Source organism: Phacochoerus africanus, chromosome 6 (assembly GCF_016906955.1).
Source record: "Phacochoerus africanus isolate WHEZ1 chromosome 6, ROS_Pafr_v1, whole genome shotgun sequence".
Lineage (NCBI taxonomy): Eukaryota > Metazoa > Chordata > Mammalia > Artiodactyla > Suidae > Phacochoerus > Phacochoerus africanus.
The window spans coordinates 109596305-109620430 of NC_062549.1; the positions used below are offsets into that span (position 1 = coordinate 109596305).

The window sequence follows — 24126 nt, forward strand, 5'->3', positions numbered from 1 at the left end:
AGCCGTAAAGGGATACAGGATCGGAAGAGGCGGCTGCGCGAGCGCGCACCTCCCGGTGGTGAGCGCGCTCCGGGACCGGCTTCGCTGCTCGGGAGCGCGCCCCGGGAGTTTTCCCTCGTCTCGGTCCTGCCGGCAGGCGCTGGACCCGGCTGCCGGTATTGGCAAGGTCATCCAAGCAAGGTAGGCCGAAAAAGGGATGAGGACCGGCCCTAGCCCCCACTAAGGGGTGTGTATCAGAGAATGGAATCGGGTGGATCAGGGACACGGACCCTGCCGGAGCTCCTCAGTCCCATGGCGGGAGTGCGAGTCGCGTGCGGGCTCGCCCTGCCTCTAGGGACTATGTTTTGCGACGCGCGGGAGAGGGACTAGGTGGTGGCCGGAGCCGCGGGTGGGCTCAGGGGAACCCCGTGGAGGGTGGTGGGAGTGGCTGCAAGCGGCGCTCAGGTGTCTGCGTCTCACCTTTCTTCCTCGGTTCTTGGTCTCTTCTTCCACTACCGTCCGAATCCCGCCTGCTTGTCTCAAGGCCGGCCAAGCTCCGCCTCCCACATCTTTTCCTGGCAGCGGGCAAAGCGTAGCTGAGCTTTCTGTCCCTGAGCTTTTCGCCTCCGGTTAAAGGCAGCGGTGGGTGTAAATGATTCCTTGATTTTGTTTTAAGCGTTTATCGAGAACCTTCGCTCCAGTCCCACAAAGTCTTCTGTTGAGGATGCATTCCCATTGTCAATCCAGGGCTCAGATTTCTTGATGGGAGGGTGGGGAGGAAGGTTCGAAATTGAAATCTGTGGTGACCTTGTGTATACGCGAAGCTCAAGTCTACTACGCCCAGTTCTATCGAGGGGCGTGCAATACGGAAAGGTAAATGGCTAGTCCTTTGTATCCGCACAATCGTGCTTCTGATAGGATACTTTTGCAAAACACCGCATTTTTCCAGTTCTCTCAAATTTAAATGTAGGAATTAATACCCACGAGCAGCTCTAATTTGCGTTACAACACCAGATTCTCATTTCTCTCTCCCTGTAATATTTGACCAACTTGTTTAAAATTACTTGGTTTTCTAGATTATTTAATTTTTAACCATTACAAGAATATTGCATTTATTAGAAGACCAAATTGGAGTTTAGAAAAATAACCATTTTCTGTTATGCTTTGCTTTGGGCCTGATGATTCTGTGTAGCTCCAAAAGAAGCTTAGGGCTTTCTTAATTTGTAATATCCAGAATTTACTTTCTTATGTTTCTAAGCAGTCACCCTTAGAGGAGACAGCATGAGGAATTCATCTTTTTTTTACCGATGGCATTGAAATATTTGTGAAATTTAAAAATTGTAACTGTAGTTCTGATTCATGGGTTATCCAGGAAATCTGAGAAGACAGGTGAGAGATGAAAGAACATTTTGTTAAACACTCTCAGTGCTGTGAAGGTTATTCCTGCATATTTTTGAAGTATCAAAGGTTTCTTAAATTATTAACCACTAAAATTCTAATTTTGCTTGGTTAGCAGCTACCTAGCCATGCTTTCAGCTTACCATTGTGGTGATACATAGGCCATAGTGTCTTCCTCACCTAGTCAGTGCATTTAAATTTCTCAGTAGTCATTAGCAAACTGGTAAACCAGTGTAAACCCTGTTTCCCCTCTAAATTATCAGTTTAGATTACTGGAACCCTGAAAGCCTATAACGAGACAGGAATCCAAGATGATTCATTTGTTTCAAGAGTTATGTTGTCATTCCCCATCCCTGTGGCTAATTGTAGTTGTATAGAATTGATAAATCACCTATCATTACATTGTATGCTTTACTCTCTTCTACTCTAGGGAATAGCTACTTTACAAAGAAGATTACTGTAACCCAGAGAAAAATCATACAGCGGGGACACCATAGAGCTAGGATTTGCACTTAGGTAAATCTGATCTTAGAGCTGTGTTCTTTCCATTGCATCACAGGGACTAGTCAGTACTTTCTTGGACTTAATAATATATTTTATTTTAAATCAATTGTAATTTTAATTTAAATAGCCACATATGGCCATTGGTAACTATATTGGACAGTGCAGCCTTTGCCAATGATGTTATTCCCTTTTTTCAAAGGAGAAACTGGCTCAGAGAAATTAATGAAGCCTAAGTTCACAAAATTTTATAAAAAAATTTTTTTGAGCAAAAAAAAAAAAAGTTTGGGAATGTTAATTTGTCAGTGAATATAGAATGGATGGGGGAGAAGGAGAAAAACAGGCCAAGAGAACTGAGAATCTGACTTGAGTGTTTATGCAGGTAACTAGGAGGAAGCATGGTTGCAAATGACTGGAGGTAGAATTGCCATCACTTAGTGACAACGTGTGAAGGATTGGAAGAGAGAATTTAAGGTTACCGTGAGGCCTTAGAATCTGGATAGCTGGAAAAATGGCAATATGTACAGATCTTCCTCCATTTATAATAAGGCTCCATCCTAATAAACCCATCGTAAACTGAAAATTGCCCAAGTCGAAAACCCATTTAATACATCTAGCCTACGGGAACATGGTGGTTTAGCTGAGCCTACCTTAAACGGGCTCAAAACACTTACATCAGTCTATAGGTGGGTAAAATCATCTAACACAAAGCCTGTTTTATAATAAAGTGCTGAATATCTCATGTAATTTATTGAATACTGTACTGAAAGTGAAAGACACAATGGTTGTATGGCTACAGAATGGTGGTGAGTGTATTGGTTGTTTACCCTTGTGATTGTGTGGCTGACTGGGAGCTGCTGCTGCCCAGCTGTCACAGGAGTATGTACCACATATCACTAGCCTGGGAAAAGATCAAAATTCGAAGTATGGTTTCTATTGAATGCTTGTTGCTTCTGTACCTTCATAAAGCGGAAAAGAATCTAAGTTGAACTATCGTTAAGTCAGGGATCACCTGTACTGTTTGGTGAAATAGAAAAATCATGAACCTTTTTGAGGCCTAAGATTTGATTTGAGCTATTTGTCCTTTCAAAAAATATTTATTGAATAATTATTATGGGCAAGGCCCTTTTCTCTGCCTGGGTGGAAAAATAGAATCCCTCATCAAGGATTTTATTTGCTTCAGACACCCTCCCAAATTTTGATCCTAAAGAAGATAATGAGCTGTAAGAGATGTGCAAACTAAATGTCTCAGAGGAGGGGCTGTTTATCTGCAGATGCAAAGGGAATAGGAAAGGTTGTGTGTGGAAGATGGTATTTCAGCTTGACTTTGAAGAATAGGAAGGATTTGGACGTGCAAAAACAAAGGAGGAGATTATGCTTCCAGCAATGGGGTGGACAAAATGTTTTGAAAATCCCTTTTGCCAAACTACCCAAGTGCTGAATAAATTATATTAGCTTTTTAAATGCATAGCGGTTCATGTAGAAAAGAAAGGGAAATTCCCAGGGCTAAAAAGTCAAGAGAGCCGAAACCAGAGCAGGAAACTTGCTGCCTGTCTCTTTTGGGGCCTTTGTCTGAGAGCAGAAATAAAGTACCATTAAGGGTAAATGATAGGCTCCCCCTGCCCCCCACCCAAGGTAGAGAGATGGGATTCATACTCCTTTCACCTCCCATATATATAACTCCAGGAGACACCATTCATGGAAAATAGTTTGTGTAGATGATTCTTGTGTGTCAAGGGATGATTCTTCATAAAAAAATGAAATGTAGATATTTCCACTCGTGGCCCTGGAGAACCACCTTCCCCTAAATCAGCCAGAATCCTCAGAAATCTATGCACTCAATGAAAAGGAGCTAGAAAACAAAAAAAGTAACTCCTCGCTAGCAAAGGAGGATCACAAAGAAATTTGTTCATTTTCATCGCAGCCCCAGGTAGAGGAATAAAGATACGACATAAGAACTTGAAACTTCAGGATCTGTCGTCACTCAGATTTACGGTTCAAATTTTCTTACCTGCATGGGCTAAAAAACCCCTGGAAGTCAAGAAATTAAAATTGGCCGAGGTTGGTAATGTGCCACAGTGCCTGGCAGAAATAAATAAAGACCCTCTCTGGAATATTTCACCCTCAATCTAAGCCTTTTAGAATATTCCTCATTAAGATCACTCAAGCACAAGCTCATAGTCAAAAACCAAAAAACACACGTGCAAGGATTGACAGAACCAACAAATAAGGAACTAGACTCCTACTAAAGGTTTTAGATTCGAATTTATCATAAACAAAATAACATTTAAAGAGATAAAAGGAGAAACGTGAAAGATTTTAGGGGTTATTCAAAATTTATGGAAATTAAGAGTTACTGTCCCAGAAACTTTTGCTGGGGAAAGCCCTATAGGAACCTGGCTTGGAATTGTCACTAAGTAGAGGAGTAAACTTAATGGAATGTTAAGGGCTGCCAAGGAAAAAAAGAACAGAAAAGAGGAGGTTATGATCATTCAGACAGGAAATTTCTCAAATCAAGTTATAATGGTGACTTTGGGGGTAAAGGAAAAGAAACTTATTTGGCAAGAGTAAATGTACGTATTTAGCAGCAGTCAGATGATCAGGGTAAGTGACAAGTACGAGTCAAAAATGGCTGAGATTTCATTATTTGGAAGGACAATCTAAAATGAGGAAGCTGAGCACATTGGCAGATCACGGAGATGAGAGTTGGAAGTTTTTACAGTGCTTATGGGAAATAGGGGATTTCAGTCCATCAAACTATGAGAAGATACGCCTCCAAACATGAAATTGTTTTCACATGTGTAGGAATAATTTCTTATAATTTGAAAATATTTCTATGCTTACTTTTTTAAAGTTAAATGCATCAAGAGGCCTTAATGTTTTCTGATTCATGTTATTGATTCTTTATTACTTACCAACATTGTCAGTGTGGAATTTAAGGGAGAAAGTGGTGATGAGTGGTGGGTGTGCATTTAAGCCCTCTCAAGTTTAGCGAGGAAGACAAAGGCAAACAAGCAAGCAAGAAACAGTTAAGTGTGATGACTGTCCTGGTCAGGGAAGTACGGGTGCTGTTGGAAACAAAGCAGGGACACATTGCTGAAGCTACAAGAGTTGAGACTTGAAAATGTGTAGGAGATAACTGGTGGTAATGGGGCAGGAAGAGTTGACAGCTGTGTAGTCTAGCCATCCAGCCTAAACATTGTGCACGAAGGTCCTCAGGTACCAAGAGGACAAGATGCATTTGACGGTCTGGAAGAAGTTTGCCGTGGCGTATAGCATGGTGATGTTGGGATGGAACTGCCTGAGTTGGAACCCTGTCTCTATTGCAGCCCTAAGAGCCGTGTGCGGCCTTGGGCAAGTCTCTTAACCCCTATCCTTCTGTTGTGAGGAGTAAATGAGATCTGATAAGGTGCTGACACAGAGTAAACACTGTGTTTGCTTGTGTAATGATGATGAAGGTGGTAGTAGCTAGAGCAAGGAACTGGGAGCAGACCTAAAAGTAGTGGCCAGAGATGAATATAGAAAGGTAGGTAGGTCAGATGATAAAAGGACCTTGCAGACCACGCCAAGAAGGAAGGACATTTTTAAGGGAGCACAGGAGGCACTGAAAGTTTCTTTGGAGGAATACAATGGTCAGAGTTCACAGTTGGGTCTAGATTGGTTTTGGTCCAGACGAGGAGAGGACCATTTAGGAAATTATAATAATAATCTGGTCAAGAAATGATGGTGGTTTAGGTTAGGGTAGTGGCAGTAAAGATGGAAAGAAGGGGGTAGATTTAGGAAATTTAGGAGGTGGAATAAATAGTCCTTAGTACTTGATTATGTGTGGAAAGATGGGAGAGAAAGTTTCTGGGTACAGCAAGTGCATAAATCTTGGTTCCATCTATTGAGAAATTGAAGAAGAGCAGGTGTCAGGAGATGGTGTGGGGGCTGATCAGAAGTGAAACAGCTGAGGATGGTAAGTACAAGCTTGTGGGACGGGATGGCTAAAGTAAAAGAGATGAAATACTTGTGAATAATCTTTTCTAATTTGTTTTTTTCTGCTTCAGAAGACCTGTTTGAGATGTGGTGGTTTCAGCAAGGCCTCAGTTTCCTTCCTTCAGCTCTCCTAATTTGGACAGCTGCTGCTTTCATATTTTCATATATTACTGCTATAACACTTCACCATGTTGACCCTGTCTTGCCTTATATCAGGTCAGTGAAATGTATTCTTCTAAAGGAGAATGTTTGTCTCATTCATATTTTAACATTGAACCCAACATTTAATTTTAACTTTATAAAATTCAGATTTTATGTTTGATATTACAGCAATAAAGGAACATAAAAAGGAAGTTGTATTTGGCCCTTTTCATGTGACAGAGAAATGTGGCGACAGAGAGCTAAGGTTCAGTTTAGTGAATCGTGACACCATAGTGCCTTGTCTTCCAAGTAAGCATTCAAGGTCTCAGAAAATAAAATTGGAGGGTGTTCCCATCATGGTGCAGCGGAAACGAATCTGACAAGTATCCGTGAGGATACACGTTCGATCCCTGGCCTTGCTCAGTAGGTCAGCGATATGGCATTGCCGTGGTGTAGGTTGCAGACTCAACTCGTATCCCCCGTTGCTGTGGCTGTGGTGTAGGCCAGCAGCTACAGCTCCGATTCGACCCCTAGCCTGGGAACCTCTATATGCCGCGGGTGTGGTTCTAAAAAAAAAGAAAAAAAATTGGAATTATTCTTCCCTTAAAATTCAAAATACCAGAACAACAGCTAACATATTAAAAGATAGTGGTAATGACAAACATTTATTGATCTCTTACTGCATAACAAGGAAATGTTCTAAGCATTCTTCAGGTCTTAAATGGTTGAATCCTTACAACTGTCCTTTGAGGTAGGAATTATTTACCCACTTAGGAAATGAGGTCCAGGGAGGTTAGATTATTTGTCCAAGGGCACATGACTCAGTAATTGATGGAACCAAGATTCAGTTTGATTCTTGAGGCTGTGCTCTTACTTTTTATGACACATTCAGTATCCTGTATCATTAAGTATCATTAAGTGTCATGTTAAATTTAATGATAATACTTTTGAAATTTCAAAAGACTCATGATATGAGTAGTCAATTATGATGCTATGTTCATAACCCTCTTTTGTTTCTAATTATAAAGGCGATATGTGCTTATTATAACAAATTTTAAGTGGTACTAATGTGATTATGAAAATAAAAAGTGAAAGTCTCTTCCACCTTCTGTCTAGTTTCTGCCCCTCCAGAGGTTTGGTTGATGGTTTCGTTGATTTCTTTCCAGAATTTGTTTTGTTTTGTTGTTTGTTGTAGTTGTTTCATTTATTTGTTTACCTTCTGGAAAATAGCCTTTCCAACACAAAAAATAGTAAATTTTTAAAGGATGATAAACCAGAAGGCTAAATTTATCTTTTTTAAATGTCAAGAAGAGATTAGAGGCAGGAGGGATCAATTAAGAGTTTAGAATTAACATATTCACACTACCATATATAAAATAGATAATCAACATGGACTTACTGTATAGTACAGAGAACTCTATGGGAAAAGAATCAGAAAAAAAAATGGATGTATGTATATGCATAACTGAATCACTTTGCTGTACACCTGAAACTAACACAACATTGTAAAGCAATTCTATTCCAATGTAAAATAAAAATTAAAATAAAAAAAGAAGAGATCAGGGCATTACCGTCTGCATTTGTTGTTCCCACTATGGTATGGCACAAAGGACAACAAACAACAAATTGAGCCCACTTTAGGAAGGTTTACAAAGCCCAAAGATATTTTAGAATTAAGTGTTCCAGTTCTAGGAATAATTTTGGCAAGTAGTCACCACTGTTCACCACTCTGCTAGAGGAACATGTAGCCTAAGGAGCCAGTTCATTCTTTAGAAACTCCAAGAAAACATACATATTCCTGAGGGTCCTTCAGCATTTTTATTTCCCCTTAGCGAACTTGTCTCCTTTCATTTTAAAGAGGTTTTAATAATTTAAGAGGCCACTAAGTTCTTTTTCAGTTTCAGTTCTCTGATGGTACTGCATGTGATTTTCAGAAAGATAGAATCCAAAACACTTCCTTTTCTGTCTCTGTCCTTCTGCCTTTTTTTTTTTTTTTTTTGCTAATGAACTTAGTATTAATACCCAGGGATCTTTCTCCAACATTCTAATGTGTTTAAACTCAGTGGTACTTATTTTTACTTTTCCTAGGCTCATTTACTTTGTCTGAAAATGATTAAATTAGCTTACGTACTCTGCAAAGTTTCTTTCAGTTCATAGATTCTGTCTAAAAGGTTTAATTGTTATAGCCCCAAAGGACATAACCAAATGTACATTTCACTTCAGAGACAATTCACAACTCAAAAACTATTCAAAGATAATTCCACTGCAAGTGTGCTTCAGGTGTTCTCTTAGTTTAAGTAGTGACTGTTCAAGTAGGGTGCATGAGACTAGCCCCACTAGGGTACAAGAAGAAATTATTACAACTTCTGTGTATGTTTTTTATTTCAAAATATTTAGACTTATATTTAGTACATGTGTAATAATATAATAACTAACATATTGATGATCACAATTTTCTTTGATGATGTGTGATCAAAATACTGTGATGACCACTGGGTTGAAGTGCTCCGAGGGGTCAGGTGTGGCTGTTTTCACTTGTAGGCCACTTTGTCATTCTGATCCCGAGAGTTCAGAGTGTAGCCAGCCGTCTTGGAAGTGCATGCTGTTTTTTATTTATGGGGTAATCCAGAACAGGAGCATCATTTGGAATATGACTATTACAACTTTTTTTTTCTGATTGTAAGAATAATACATATGCAATATTCTTGAGAACTTGAAAGGTAGAAGGAACAACAGTAGCAAAAAACCATAACCTCTTCTCCCTGAAGAGAGTATTAAGAGTAACAGAGGAGTTCCCGTCGTGGCGCAGTGGTTAACCAATCTGACTAGGAACCATGAGGTTGAGGCTTCGGTCCCTGCCCTTGCTCAGTGGGTTATCGATCCGGCGTTGCCGTGAGCTGTGGTGTGGTTGCAGACGCGGCTCGGATCCAGCGTTGCTGTGGCTCTGGCGTAGGGCGGTGGCTACAGCTCCAATTCGACCCCTAGCTTGGGAACCTCCATATGCCGCAAGAGCGGCCCAAGAAATAGCAAAAAGACAAAAAAAAAAAAGAGTAACAGAATCTTTTGTATCTGAAGGTACATTTTAGAGTGGGAGGCAGCAATCTTTGGAATTCACAGTTGATACTGTTCCTAAATCTAATCCAAATGTTCACCGTATCTTATTGATTCTTTAACAGATAGGACTTTCCATTTCTTTTTTATTCCCATCACCTTGTCTTAGTTGAGATCCTTCTTATCTCTTTCCTATAGTACTTCCATTTAAGGGTACAGACTTTGTCTTCTTAATCTTTACAGAAGTTTGAGGGAAGGGATAGGAACTAACATTTAACGGGTGTCTCCCGTCCCTGCTGCTGTACTTAGATACCTCACATGCACGACCAGTTTCATTTCCTCATGCAGATCTGTTGAGGCTGGGAGGGGCCTGGTAGCCCCATTTTGCAGATTCCACAGTTAGTACCTGGGGGGCTATTAATTGGAATCTGTGCATTTTACCCTGCGCTGAAAGACAGGTGTGTAGCAAACATGTTGCAGTTGAGTGTGATCGGTGGTTTTCCTAGAAATCCGGGCTGAGTTGTGAGTCGGCTTTCTGCTAGAGGAGATGGCTAAGGCTGTAGAGAGGAAGGGACTCAAAGCTGGGCTTGAGCGGAAGCTCCAGGAGAGCAAGGGCTTTGTCTCTTTTTACTTACCACTGTATTCCTGTCCCTAAAATGCTGACACATGGTGGGTGCTTGATAAATATCAAGGAAATGATTAGATGCTAGTTGAATAATAGGTGGAGAACAGCAGATGCCAAAAGACAGAGTCATGAAAGGCCCTGTGGTGTTTAGGGAATGTTCAGGTGAGATAGATGAACATAGCACCTGACATAAGTTAATAACACAGCCTTAACATGACAAGGATAGCTTTTTTATCCGTTTATATTGATTTCTGTTATATGAAAAAAAAATAACTTTAAGTGATAGGAGAAAAAAGTGATTGAGTCGAATATTGCAAGCTCAAATTGTCATGTTCTCATTATAAAATTATGGAAGAGTTGACCTCATAGATTTATGAAAAGATAAAGGACTTTGAGTAACCCTTGTTTTGTATCCCTTAGAAGAAATACATGTGTATATCTAATGTAAAATCCACATACCTTTTTTTTTTCTTACAGTGACACTGGTACAGTAGCTCCAGAAAAATGCTTGTTTGGGGCAATGCTGAATATCGCCGCAGTTTTATGTAAGTACTCAGAGTGGTTTTAACAATCAAAGTGAAGAGCTGATTGTCCCTTTCATCTTTTAACATTTATTGTGTTACATGCTTTATTTTCTAGTCAGAATTGAAGGAATGTTATCACTAAATTATCGATTACAGGTATGTTTCTTTTAAAAGAAAGATAATTTCTAGAAATGCTAAGTTACGGAACTAAATCTTAAAAAAATTTCTATAGGCCTGTTTGAATAGCTCATCCAAATAGAAGTTGTAAAGTATAACCACATATTTTGTGAGACCTTAAATGGATTTATTAAGCAACCAGGAGAGGACCAAGAGCTATAAACACATGGACCACAATTCACACCTATGAAATTCCTTTATAAGAAACAATTTTTTTAAATTTATTTATTTATTTGCCCCCTCCCCCCACCTTGCAGCATATAGAAGTTCCTGGGCCAGGGATCAAATCCAAGCCTCAGCTGCAGCAATGCCACATCCATAACCTACTGCGCCACAGTGAGAACTCCAAGATGAACAATTTAGAAGTTTGAGAACAGCTGTGGATTCCTGTTTTGATTTTTGAGTGATATTCTAATACCAAAGGAATGGAGTTCTACTACAGTATTTTACATTCCATTTCATTATTTATTTTTTGAACCTTAAATAATGGTTTACAAAAATATACTTTTTCCATCGATTTTGATTGTTTTAAATACTTATATTTTTTCATATAACGTTTATTATTTGCTCAGGTCAAACACTGAAGTAAAAAATGATTCAGTGTACAAAAATTTCATCTTATGACAAAAGTTTTCAAAAATGTGTCTACAAAATCTCTGTTGCATTTTCTATACTTTTGATTCTTTGGCAGTATTTTTGCAGTATAAAGTTTGATTTGGCCCTTTCTTAACCAGAGAGAAGAGTCAGGTGGGGTTTTTTGTTTTTTGGTGTTTTTTTTTTCCTGTGTATATGACTGCTCTGTCTGAGTCAAGTTGTAGTAATTTTAAATAAAATGAAATGAGAGCGAGGTAAATAATCTTTTGGTGTTTTTTGCCTATGTCCATTTTATCCACATTCTAGAATTAATTACTTTAGGCTTTAGTACTAATCATATAGAATATTTGTATTTTATACATACTTGTATAATACTTACTGGAGATTTTCAGAAAACATCAAACTTACCTTTAAATTTTTCCAAAATATTTTTATTATGTGGTCTTCTAGAGGCAAATGACTTAGTCATACAGAGATAGTAATTTCACAGTGCAACCTTAAAAATTCTTAAAAATCTACAGCTATTTTTGTTGTTGTTGTCGTTTTTTTCTTCTTAGATTATCTTTAAAAGGAAAATATGTTTCTGGATAGCAGTGACCTTTGTGAAGTCTTTATTGGCAACTTTATTCCTTAGATATTTATTACTTTGCTGTTTTTCCAATTATCTCTTCCCAGGCGTTGCAACCATTTATGTTCGTTATAAGCAAGTTCATGCTCTGAATCCTGAAGAGAATTGTATCATCAGATTAAACAAGGCTGGCCTTGTACTTGGATTACTGAGTTGTTTAGGACTTTCTGTTGTGGCAAACTTCCAGGTTTGTGTTCTAGCCCAGCATAGGTATTTTCCTAAAGTACATAAAAATATGTTTTAAAATCGAAAACCTGAAACATTCAGTTACATGTAGTTATTGTTTCTTTGCCTTAACAAAAAGGAATCCACTGTCTTTAAATTATTTGACCCACTTAGAAATCAGAAAAATTAATTCTCAGTAATTTCCTGAACAAATATAAATTATTCTGATTTTTTTTTTTTTTTTTTGGCTGCACCTGTGGCATGTGGGAGTTCCTGGGCCAAGGTTTGAACTGGGCCACAGCAGCAACCTGAGCCAAGCATTGACATCACTGGATCCTAAACCTGCTGCACCACAAGGGAACTCTTTTCAGGAACTCTTAATGTTAAAGTAGCTAGTCAGCCTTCAGCAAATGTTTGCAAACTCCACTTTCCTTTCTATTGGTGTTCTTTCAAAGGAATCTTTAGTGATATCAGCTGTATCCGGGACATTTGGTCCTTTTTGATTAATCCCTGCAGTTGTTAAAGTTTCAATTTGGACATTTGATAACCTCTTTAGTCACCTAATAACCATCGAGACGTACACACATACACACTCATCATACAAATACACACATAGAGAATATTCCATCTCTCTTATTCAGAGTTCTCCATTCCCATCATGCTTCTGATTGGTTTTGCTTATTTTTCAGCTTTTTTTAAAAAAAATAATGGTTAATACCAGTAAACTTTCTAAGTACGATTCAAGTGAATTTGAGAGTAATGCTTGCTGCTGTCACAAAGTCCAAAGTTTTAGTGTCTTAACGTACTTGGAGTTTATTTCTTCAATACATGCATCCAGTACGGGTTTTTTTGGTTGATAGATGGCTCTCCTGCCATGGAGATTTAACGCCCAGACACTATCCATCTTTGGGCCCTGCCCTTCCCTAAGACCCTATTGTCTTCTGCGTTTTGCTGCCTGAGACAGTCAAAGAGAACATGCAGAAATCACTCCTGCTTCATAAAGACTTTGACCTGGCAGTGACTCCCATCATTCCATTGACATTCATTTGCTAAATGCAAGAGGAGCTCGGAAATGTGATCTTGCTCAACATCATTTAGAAGGGACACAGAAATTTTGATGGACAGCTCGCTAGCTGTCTGCCATGAATAGGGTGTTAAAAATACAAGTGCTCGGGGGCTGGGGAGGGTAGTGTATGGATAGTGATTCTTTGCTCCAGTTATCCCTTGATCAATTTAACAGTATCTCTCATGGTAAAAATGGATCCCAAAGTGATCCCACATGTAACATACTACTTCTATTAGTAACTGACATTTGTTTATATGTATATAATGCAGTACATTCCAATTGCACCCATGCAAGCTGATACACCCATGCAAGCTGCCTTTCTACCTTTACCTCATTACCTACTAGTGCAGTTTATATTTATATGCATTCTCTGCTTTGTTTTCAGCTTTCATTCTAATCACCTTCATCACAAGGGTCTCATTGACTCTGTAATTTTGAATCATACTTTTTTCTCTTGAGAACATCTGTTTTCATGCAGCTTTGGACCTACTGAATGTTCTCTGCCTCTTTTCCCATGGCTTCATTGCTAGACCCTATTTATAAGCAGAACCTGTAGCATTACTCAAATATCAAACAGTTCTCCCTCCTTTTAATGTAAATTTTACTGCTTATTTAAGGTGAGCGCATTGCCTCTTTCTCCTCTCCCCATTTCTCTCGCAGAGACAAACTAGTTGACGCATAGAGGAAAAACTGTACCCAAAACCAGTTCTATAGATGGTTTACTTACTGAGCTTGACTTGGAAGAAAGGCAAACATTTTGTTTTAAAGTAGGGACTTGCTAGTTTTATCTTTTAAATATTTCTTGAAACCCTTTGCTTCTCCCCATTTTCATCTCTACTTTTCTCTCAACCATTTCCTTTTCAACCAGTTTAGATTTTGTCACCTCTCATCTGGATTACTGCTGTAACCTCCTTAATAGTTCCTCTGCATCCACTGTTACATCCCTTTAATTCAGTGCTGCGGCCAAAGTAACCATTTGGAGATGTATGTACACCTCATCCTGTTTCCTTTAACCCTTGCTTAACGCTTACAAATCCAAGGTTGCATGAGAAGAGATTGTAATCAAGAGAGAAAAAATAATTTGTTAAACTACCAAACTACTTAGTTAATTCTAAAGTCTTCTATGATCTGGCTCCTGCATCTTCCCTCTACTAATATCTCTGTTGTACACAACACAGGTCTATCTGTGTTCCTTTTTCACATTTTCTTAACTCTGTTTCATATAGTTTCTTCTGTTGCACATTCTACAGCCCCAAGCCTAAGCAGACTATACTTCCTCAGAGAAATCTTTTTTGGCAATAGATTTCCTCCTATATATTTCAAGTTTTTTTTTTTTTTTTCCTTTCTTTGTATTCTCCAAGCCTCTGGAAACTAATTCTTTGTAGCACTTCTTATAGTCTAGTTTTATATCTATGTTTATAACATATTTTAATTGTTTGGTTGATATATTTCTCCATGAATTATAGCGCAGTGGTTTTGTTAACTATTGTATATCCAGCACCTAACATAGTAGTCAGCACAAACATGCTCTTCTACTAAGTATTTAGGAACTTAACTGAGAGAGACTAAAGGGGCAAAGCAGGATGGATAAAAAATTCTCATGCGATTACTGTGGTTATCCGCATTTAAAGAGACCTAGTAATTGTAATATGGCATTTGAAAACTGAAAAAATACACATTTAATTTCTTCGAAAACAAGTATGTATAAACATATGCAGCAAAACAAATACTCATTGCCTAGGAATTTTATCCTTCCTAGTGTTGACCAAAATAAAAACACCCAGTGTGAGAGATTCAAGTTGCAGCTTTATCTGGGGACTTAGGCCCAGGAGGCAGCCTCTGAGATAGCGCTGAGGAACTGCTCTGCAGAGGTAAGGGAGAGGCCAGCATATATGTGCTTTTGGAGAAAGGGTATGTGCAGACACACATCTCTAGAGGATTGCTGCTAGCCACAAGGCACAGGTATCTTAAGAGCTAATGATTTTAGTGCTTTACTAAAGAAGGGAAGATGCCAGAAATTGAGTTCATAAAATTATCTCCTGAAAATATCTGTCTGAAGGCCTGTTCTGCCAGTTTTCCCAGAGCACAGAGTGCCTCCTTCCTGATGTTCACTCTGAACCGCTTTCGGGGCGTGTTGAAGGTCAGCGAGTACAGTGGCTAATGACTCAATGCATGTAGAGCCAGATGGCCAGTCACATTGTTTAGCCGGCCCTAGGAAATGTATCCCCAAGAAAACTTGGAAGGGATAATCAAGCAGAAATCTATATTAATTTTCTAGGGCTGTCCTAACAAAATAACACAATTTAGGTGGCTTAAAATAACAGAAATTTATTCTCTCAAAGTTCAAGAGGCCAGAAATCTGAAATCCAGCTGTTGGTAGGGTTGGTTCCCATTTGGGGGGATCAGGAGAGAATCTCTCCCACACTGCTAGTATCTGTGGTGTTTCATGGCTTGTGGCAGCAAAACTCTATAGTTATGCTTCTGCTGTCATGTGGCATTCTCCCTTCCTAGAAAATTTGCCCTCAAGGAGACTTTGGAAGGGATAAGGATAAGTAAGCAGAAGATGAGTTCTTAATTTTCATTAATTGCTTTTAGTTAAAGATTACAGACCACTTAATACATAATTTATAAGTTCTGTAGCAGACATTTGCCTCTGATCACACATATCTGATTTCTCTTGTTTGTCTTGGTCAAAAAGTATTTTTCTTTGTGTTTTTAAAGAGGATATAATCATGACTTTTGCACATGTCAGAGATTTTATTTATTACTGAGAGAAAAATGGATACTACAAACAAATTCAGAACAGAAGTCAAAGTACCACTCATTTATAGTCAGATAAGGAATGCTCAAATGAATTGAGAAATAGATGCAAAACTGGTCATTTTACAGAATGATCATCAGTTGCATTCAATAGGACACTATGCATTTCTATTCATATGGATTTTTTGCATTACTACGTATTTTCAGTAAGTTAACTTCTGGCCTCTAAACATAACCTCTGTTATTATATAAGTTTTCTCTGCAAAATAGCCTAATCAAAACCAAGTAAGATTCACATTTTTAAAGAACCATTCCCAAAGACTCTAGCATTCCATTGAAAGAATAATCTCTTGCCTATTTCAAGATCTTTTGCTATTTCCTTAGTCTCTAAAATGACAAAATTGAATTGATTAAATGTAAGTACTATGTGTCATTTTTTATTATAAAAAAATAGTAAATGCTCTCCATTCTTTTCAACTACAGGATTTTGTTGATGGAACTGTGTAGTGATCACATGTGGGCCTTGATCAGGCTACTTATTTAGCTTCATTAGTATGTGAGAACAATTTTAGGGAGAAAAATTCATCCATATCCCTGCTTTTAGCCCTAAAATAGTTGCATATTTGCAGGATTTATCCATATATACATATAAATTCACATGAACCAAAAAGATATTACCACTTGATATTATGTTTTATAGGTGCTGAATTTTTTTTTTCTTTGTTAACCAAAATGACACACTGATTTTTTCTTTCCATTCCCAATGCTCATAACGTATTGCCAGCTAAAACACCCCAAACCATATTAAAGTAGCCCTTTCCTTTCTACAAAAGGAAACTTCTTACACCTTCATCTAAAAAAAGTATACTCTGTGTTTGTGAATGAGTGCAGTTGATTGTAGAAGGAGGGAACCAACTCCTAACTTAACCTCTCTTTTCCTATTACCTTAATCATACCTTCTTTACCGAGTGCTGTTTAGTACCTTCTCAACCAAAGGACATACAGACAGCATCAGTTCAGAAGAAGAGAGTAGTTCAACCAAAGGCCTTTGATGGTAGAATTTTTAGAGAGCTACTGTTAGCACTTTCAAACCGGGGGCATAGATAATAAAAAGTAACATGTAAGTTATACCATTGAGAGTAAGGTACAGGAAAACAAGTTACCATTCATGGTAATCTCTGATTGTATAATTGATCAAAACCAGTCAAACTAGAGCCAAGGGGGAATGTTTTAATTTCTTGAGCCTTTCAATTGCATTTAGATTCTAACTAGATTTAAGTTGAAACTCCCTATCCCCTGCCTTCCCAGCCATCCTAGTTCTCTTTACCTTGTTCTGTTTTTTTCTATAACCCATATTACCATCTAACATACTATGGAACTTACTTATTTCTAAAGTTTATATTTATTGTGTGTGTTCCTTCACCTGAATGTAAACTCTGAGGGCCGAATTTTTGTCTGTTTTGTTTAATATATCTGAGTGCTTTGAAGAGTAGCTTGACACATAAGAGGCTACTTAACATTTAATAATTATTAAATGAGTAAGTGAATAATCTCTCATGTTATCACTCGTGGCATATGAAGTAATTAGGATTACTGTCCTGCACAGGTTTATGCTGAGTACTAAGAGAGAAAACTACCTCAGGAAGTAATTAGAATCTGCAGAGTTTTTCCACTCAGTGAATGTCCTATTGAAATCGCTGGGCTTGTGCTTTTAAATATTGTGCTGGCAGTGCATTTGAGATTTATTTACTTGTTTCTTCCTTCCACCTCTCAGAAAACAACCTTTTTTGCTGTACATGTGTGTGGAGCTATACTCACCTTTGGCATGGGCTCATTATATATGTTTGTTCAGACTATCCTTTCCTACCAAATGCAGCCCAAGATTCATGGCAAACAAGTCTTCTGGATCAGACTACTGTTGGTTATCTGGTGTGGAGTAAGTGCATTGATCAGTATCCTTTGCTGTAAAATGTGGCTGTACTTAAAAGGGAATCAAATAAAATGTAAGTCAACACTGTTGGCATGTCATAAGCAGGCCTTTTGTGGGAGGGGTTCTGGGGTTAGTAACCCTAAATTGAATTTGAAACGTGAAATTTAGATTTTACATGGGGCCTAGTAACTGCGCTTGGAACAAAAGTAATGTTTAGCCTGATCATACTCACTTCAAAGATGTGAAGGATGAGTTAAAGCCCTCCCTGAGAATAACGGTAGAACTGCTGATTTATTGAGCAAAGAGGGATGGACTATGCAAACCATTTCATAGTAATCTTCTGGTGACATTTTAAATTTTACTACTGCCGTATAACATGAATTCTTTAAGAAAATAAGTTTGGACTCTGGAAACAAAGGTTTATGTCATCCTTTTAGATCTTTAAAGTGATTTTTGTTTGAATCTAACTTCAACTTACAAGTCTTCTCTGAGATTGTTCCTTGACTTACTGTTTCTATAGTGCTGACTTGCTCATCACTTTTGTACAGTAGCAGTTTTGGCACTGATATAGTGCAGAAACTCCATTGGAACCCGGAGGACAAAGTAAGAACTGAGAGTCTATAAAACTTAATAGGGTATTAAAGATGATTTTTTGTGGTTGATTCTGATTTTTTTTTGTCTTTTTGCCTTTTTTTTCTAGGGCCACTTCCATGGCATATGGAAATTCCCAGGCTGGGGGTCTAATTGGAACTGTAGCCACCAGCCTACGCCAGAGCCACAGCCACAGCAACATGGGATCCGAGCCGCATCTGCAACCTACACCACAGTTCACGGCAATGCCGGATCCTTAACCCACTGAGCAAAGCCAGGGATCGAACCTGCAACCTCGTGGTTCCTAGTTGGATTCGTTAACCACTGAGCCACAATGGGAACTCCTGATTCTGATGTATTTTTCATTTTACTACTAACCATGAAACTTTTTCAGTGGAATAATCAGTAATGTATTAGGATTATTTTCTGTAAATGATAGAGTTTATGCAGACCCATCCATAATCTCCTGTCACTTTATGATCTGTGGACGTTTTTCAAGACCTGAAGGGAATTACGGTGGCAGAGAGTTTTCTCAGAAATTGACTCCTCTAAATATAGTATACTCAACTGAAATCTGTCATTAGTAGAATACTTGTTTTCTGAATTGAAAAGAATTCTCCCACTTTTTGTTATCTGAAAGTTTATTATTATGGACTCTGCATTTGAACTCCAATATTATGGAGATGTGAGTGGAGATACTGTCTTTGATCCTGGGCAAAAGAGAGGTGAAACATGTTCTTGAGTAATAAAATGAATTAATCTGTTTTCACAAACCACTCAGGTGATACTTTATTTTTATTTATTTTTAAAGTATCAGCCTAGATTGGCCATGTTTGTGAGAATGATTGAATGAAATAATTTACATGGATCTCCCAATTATATTCCATATATTATTTAATGCTCAAAAATAGCACTAAGTTTACCATGAGTGTTGTTTACTTAAACTTTTTAAAGTGGCATTTAATGACTAATGGCTTTGGGAAAGGCAATAACTTCTTGATTGTGAGTAGAAGTTCTCCTTAGTTATTCAAATGAAAATTTTATTTGCTGTAGATAAAACTATAAAAGATCATTTAGGAGGACTTTTCTAATGTCTGCCTTTAATTCTGGAGCTATATTAAATAAATCAGGGGTTGCTATTCAGAATGCAGATTGGTTTATAAATATTATAGATTTTTTTATTTGAGAGAAATTATAGATCATTTGAATGAAATTTCACAGAACTATTCCTTTTTTTGTTGTCACTTAAGGGTTATGCGCTTCATATGATCACTGCTGCAGCAGAATGGTCTATGTCATTTTCCTTCTTTGGTTTTTTCCTGACTTATATCCGTGATTTTCAGGTAAGAAAATGTAGAATTAAATTTATACAGTCAAATCTTCTGGTGGAATAAGAAAGCTTTCTATAGGCAAGTCTCTCACCTTTTTGAAAATAAACTTCATAAACAGTGATGTCAGAAGAAGAACTTCTCAGGTGAATTGTTCTGTATTTGAAGAAATAATGTTTTGCCAGCAAGATCCACCCTTGAAAATAGAGCTGTAAAACAATTAACTTTGCAGAAATTCAGAGAATTTTTATCAATTTTGCCTACATTTATGTAGGCCATCCTCAACATTTGATTCTGCATAGAAACCAAAGAAAATCAAGGAACTTCTGAGTTAAGAAGCTTGTTTTTACCAATTCTCTTGGAACTACAGATGATATCTTTGGCAGTACAATAGCTGTCTCTCTCTTGTTACTCATTAGAACTGATTTACATTCCTCATCCCAAAAGATATTCCTCAGAACATATTGAACATATGATCTGTCTTTAAGGAGCAAACTTCTATATGTAATTTTCTTTTCTGTTCCAGAAAATTTCTTTACGGGTGGAAGCCAATTTACATGGATTAACGCTCTATGATACTGCTCCTTGCCCTGTTAACAATGAACGAACAAGGCTACTTTCCAGAGATATATGATAAAGGACAAAATATACCTGTGGTGATCATGATTCTCAGGGATTGGGAAAATAATCATGAAAGTTAACTTATTTTGCTCTGAAATTTTCAACCACTTAATCAAGGCTGACAGTAACATCTAAGAATCTGATAATCAAGAGACATGAAATAAGCCATTTGATATTATTTTAAAGGATATCTTCAAGAGGACCATGTAAAAACATTAATGCCTGTACTTTTTCTATCCCAGAAAATAAAACCAAAGGACTACAACATTGTAGGTTTTTTCTATTTTTTTTTTTAAGAGAAACAACCAGAAGTGTACCAAGCAGTCTGCAAAACCCAGCCTTTTTTTTTTTTTTTTTTTTTTATCATTTCAGAGCATGTTTTCCTGGGGGCACTTATGTGAGAGGGATTTTTTACAACCACAAATAATCAACAGTGCTCAGGAGCTTCTTTAGAATAGAATTGGGTTTTGAAGTAATAGTTTTATCACATTAATACATTTCTTATAGTCTTTATAAAACGTATTTCTTCTGGAATCCAGCCTGAAAGGGAAACAGAACCTGAACTCATGTGAGCACTTTCATTGCTTAAGCTTTGCACAAGAGATCTTATAGATAATGATTTGATTCCTGCCCCAAGGCCAGATACTATGGTAACTGGTCCATCACACGTGCTTTGCAATAGTTTCATGAAGCTTAGTCTCTGGTATGAGATTTTAATTACTAATGAATGAGAAAAGTAGCTATAGTTAAATTTACTTCAATTATGTTTTGCATGAACAATGGTTAGTGTTCCTACACAAGGCTGAGAAGTTTGTAACACCAGATATGATTAACATCAAATAAAAGACACCCCAAACTGCAGTTGAGAGCTTCTTAAGATTTTCATTTATAGCAAATTACAATTACTTGAAAAAGTAATCTTGAACAGGCTAATGTTGAGCCTTTTTTAATGGGATGTGATCTTTGTAGACCCTCCATTCCAAAGGACAAAATCAGCAATCCAGAAAAACTGGGTACAGAATAATTGTGATACATGCATCCACCAAATAATTTTCTTTCTCTCTGGTCATTCAAGTGATGGAGGGCTTCTACTTGGATGCCTGTCTGTACAGATAAAGAATGGTTTACAGATTGCCAAATAAAATTCAAAAGAAGAAAATGCTCATCTGGAAGGTACCCAGTGATAAACTGGTTTGCAAAAGAATCTCTGAAGAAGATCAATAAAATTTATCTTTTTGGAACCAGTGGTTCCATGGCCAGAATAAAAGATGATAAGAACAAGCTTAAAGTGTAAGAGGGAGTAATTTATGGGAAAATGATTTTATGGTGGAACAATAGATCTGAAGACTTATGGACTCATAAGACAGAAAATGGAATAAAAGCTGTCAAGCAACAGTGAACATGGGAGACATTTTAATAAACATCGAGATCTGACATCACTAGGAAAAAAATTGTGATAAAAGCAGAAAACATTTTTGTCATGCCTCTGAAAATCATGGTGCAACCACATCTGGGAAAGAACGTCCAGTCCTGATTGCTGTACCTTGAGGAAGCTGTAATTCAAGTTGTGAAGGACCACAGTTTGGTAAGAAGGAAACTAATAGAATCAAAGTACGTAAAATTATAAATTATGTGTGGGGAAGATGGCACAGGGAAGAACAGGGACTTGATGTATATCCATATGAGAATATTCAGCTTAGAGATACACTAACAACCATTAAAGAAATTATTTTAAAACAAAACGTATTACTTGGTGAGTATTTAATTCTATTACTTAATTTTTACCTTTAGAAATAACATGGGCTGAAAACATTAAGTTCAAACATGGATTATAAATAAAGAGAAATTTTCGAATGTGCCTTCATCCCTCATCTTAAGGTTGAAATAATGGAAGACAACCATATCCTACGTCAAAATATGCCTTGCCAGCACTGTCAGATACAGTAGCTTGGATAAATGGATAATGTAGTTAGATGCATCCAATTTTGTTTTGCATATTTAGCTTTAGGAATAGGAGGTTTTAAGCTGACAAAGTTAGCAGATACTATTTCCTCTTTGTCCTTGGGTACACAACAAGACTACATTTCCCAGCCCCACTTTCAACTGAGTATAGGCATAAGACTGAATTTTAGCTGGTAAAGTGTAAATGAAATGGAATGGATGTGTTTGCAATTTTCATATTAAGGTTTTAAAAAAACAAGAATCCTTTTTTCCCAATTTTTTCTCCTTTAGTGGTTGTATATTGATGACAGCAATCACATGTAAGGAACCTGAACTAGTCCACTTGTAATCAGATTTTAGAATACCAGCTAGAGATCTGATATAATTTAAGAACTCTGTTTTTATTTATCCTAGGTACTAAATTACAGTGTACATTTCTAGAATAGTGTCATATATTGTAAATGCTCAGTGGATTTATGAAAGAAAGACTTGTCTTACCTCTTAGGCAATGTTCTGTACAGGCTCACCGTGAAATGAAGTTGAGTAAATGTTGGATTACTACCCTTGCAAATCCATGATGTCTGTTTTGCCTTTATTCAGCCAGCCAAAGTGCTGGTTTTAGAAACAATGTCCTCATTTATTAGGAAAATGAGATTGCAGAACAGAACTAAAACAAAGGAACGCTCTTTCTGAGGTTATGGGTAATAGTGTAAACAGTTGTGTCCTCCAAAAGGCATCATCATAGTTTGAAATAGAGTTTACCTGAGAGTTCACCTACTCAGAAGGCCCAAGTAGAGCACAAAGAGAATGCCACAGAAACTATAAAATATGCAGTTAAGATGTAGTGCAGAGAGATAGTCCCCGTTTAGGAAGCTGGCAGCGCAGCTGAAAAGCACAGAGATTCCACTGGAATCTCACCAATGACCAGATTGCAGTCCCCGCTGAAAGGAAATTCTGTTCACTTAAAATGTTTGAAGCCAGCAGTAAAGTGAATCAAACTAAAGTAGTAACAAAACTTACCTCCACCTCTGCTACAAATCACATTAACTCAGCTTCCCACTCTAAAAACCTGACCAAAAACTTGCATGCCTTTTTTTATGCCTACTGTTCTTTTATGGAAAATATGCAGCATATAGTAAGAAGTTATAAAGGCATGCAAAGGAGCAGAAAATTTGATGTAGATGGGAAATAGTCAATAAAAACAAACTCAGAAATTGCCCAGATGTTGCAGTTATCAGTGGTAGATAACTATGATAAAAATGTTGAAGGAGCTAGTAAAAAGAGTGGAAAACATTCATGAAAGATGGGGAATTTCAGCAAATACATGTAAATTTTGAAAAACAAAAAAAAATTCTGGAATACAGTAGGTTTTACACAGAAGGATTGGTAAACTTGAAGATGGCAATTAAAAGTATAAAAACTGGAAAAGAAAAAACGAAAACAAAAGAATTGAGTATCTGAATTTTGAAGACAGAATTATGTAATCTTAATCTTATCAAGTTTCAGAAGAAGAGGATAGAATGATACAGAAAAAAATGTTTGAAAGCTATTGATGGAGCTCCTGTCATGGCTCAGTGGAAACAAATCTGACCAGCATCCATGAGGACACAGGCTCTATCCCTGGCCGCACTCAGTGGGTTAAAGATCTGGTGGTGTTGTGAGCTGTGGTGTGGGTTGCAGACACGGCTCAGATCTGGCATGGCTGTAGCTGTGGTGTAGGCCAGCGGCAACAGCTATGATTGGACCCCTAGCCTGGGAACCTCCATATGCTGTAGGGGTGGCCCTAAGGGGGGAGAAAAAAAAGATATTGACTGGTAACATTTGCAAAATTGATAGAAATTAACAGAAAATCAGCAAAATCAAAAGTGAGGTTTGGAAATTACCAAATTGATAAACTTTTAGCAAGACTAATAGACTGTTGAATAGTATTCCCCCAAAGGCTGTGTCCACCCAGAACTTCAGAATGTGACCTTATGTCATTAGTTACGATGAGATCATAATAGATTAGGATGAGCCCTAACCATTCAGTGGCTGGTGTCTTTATAAGAAGACTGTATAGAAACAGAAGAAGGCCAAATGAAGACAGACTGAGAATAGAGTAATGCAGCCTCAAACCGAAGAATGCTGA

The 24126-nt window shown here is 37.6% G+C and overlaps 2 protein-coding genes across 6 annotated transcripts in view; one reads left to right on the forward strand and one right to left on the reverse strand.

Annotated features, from left to right (window-relative positions):
* The window catches only part of CEPT1 (choline/ethanolamine phosphotransferase 1), a 40968-nt gene extending 40177 nt beyond the window's left edge, over positions 1 to 791 (reverse strand). Inside the window, exon 1 of the mRNA XM_047785052.1 lies at positions 460 to 791. The gene's annotated coding sequence lies outside the window, so the exon portion shown is untranslated. The remainder of the gene's footprint in view (positions 1 to 459) is intronic.
* DRAM2 (DNA damage regulated autophagy modulator 2) lies at positions 1 to 21799 on the forward strand. 5 transcript variants are annotated; one of them, XM_047785058.1, is made up of 9 exons: positions 2 to 180; positions 524 to 621; positions 5928 to 6072; positions 10151 to 10218; positions 11644 to 11783; positions 17362 to 17539; positions 18038 to 18120; positions 19359 to 19451; positions 19963 to 21799. In XM_047785058.1, the coding sequence occupies exons 3-9, from the start codon at positions 5942 to 5944 to the stop codon at positions 20068 to 20070; spliced, it is 801 nt and encodes a 266-aa protein (XP_047641014.1). In that variant the 5' UTR covers positions 2 to 180; positions 524 to 621; positions 5928 to 5941; the 3' UTR covers positions 20071 to 21799. The 5 variants fall into 5 exon arrangements, with proteins under 5 accessions (XP_047641016.1, XP_047641014.1, XP_047641013.1 ...); XM_047785057.1 differs by lacking the exon at positions 524 to 621 and adding an exon at positions 1808 to 1893; XM_047785060.1 differs by lacking the exon at positions 524 to 621 and having other exon boundaries at positions 1 to 180; positions 17464 to 17539.
* Positions 21800 to 24126: the final 2327 nt, after the last annotated feature.

Coding starts and splice junctions, on each gene's coding strand:
- DRAM2 (XM_047785058.1), top strand. CDS start 5,942: ATGTGGTGGTTTCAGCAAGGCCTCAGTTTCCTTCCTTCAGCTCTCCTA. Junction 11,784..17,361: donor CTGTTGTGGCAAACTTCCAG/GTTTGTGTTCTA, acceptor TCCACCTCTCAG/AAAACAACCTTTTTTGCTGT. Junction 17,540..18,037: donor TGGAGTAAGTGCATTGATCA/GTATCCTTTGCT, acceptor CTGTTTCTATAG/TGCTGACTTGCTCATCACTT.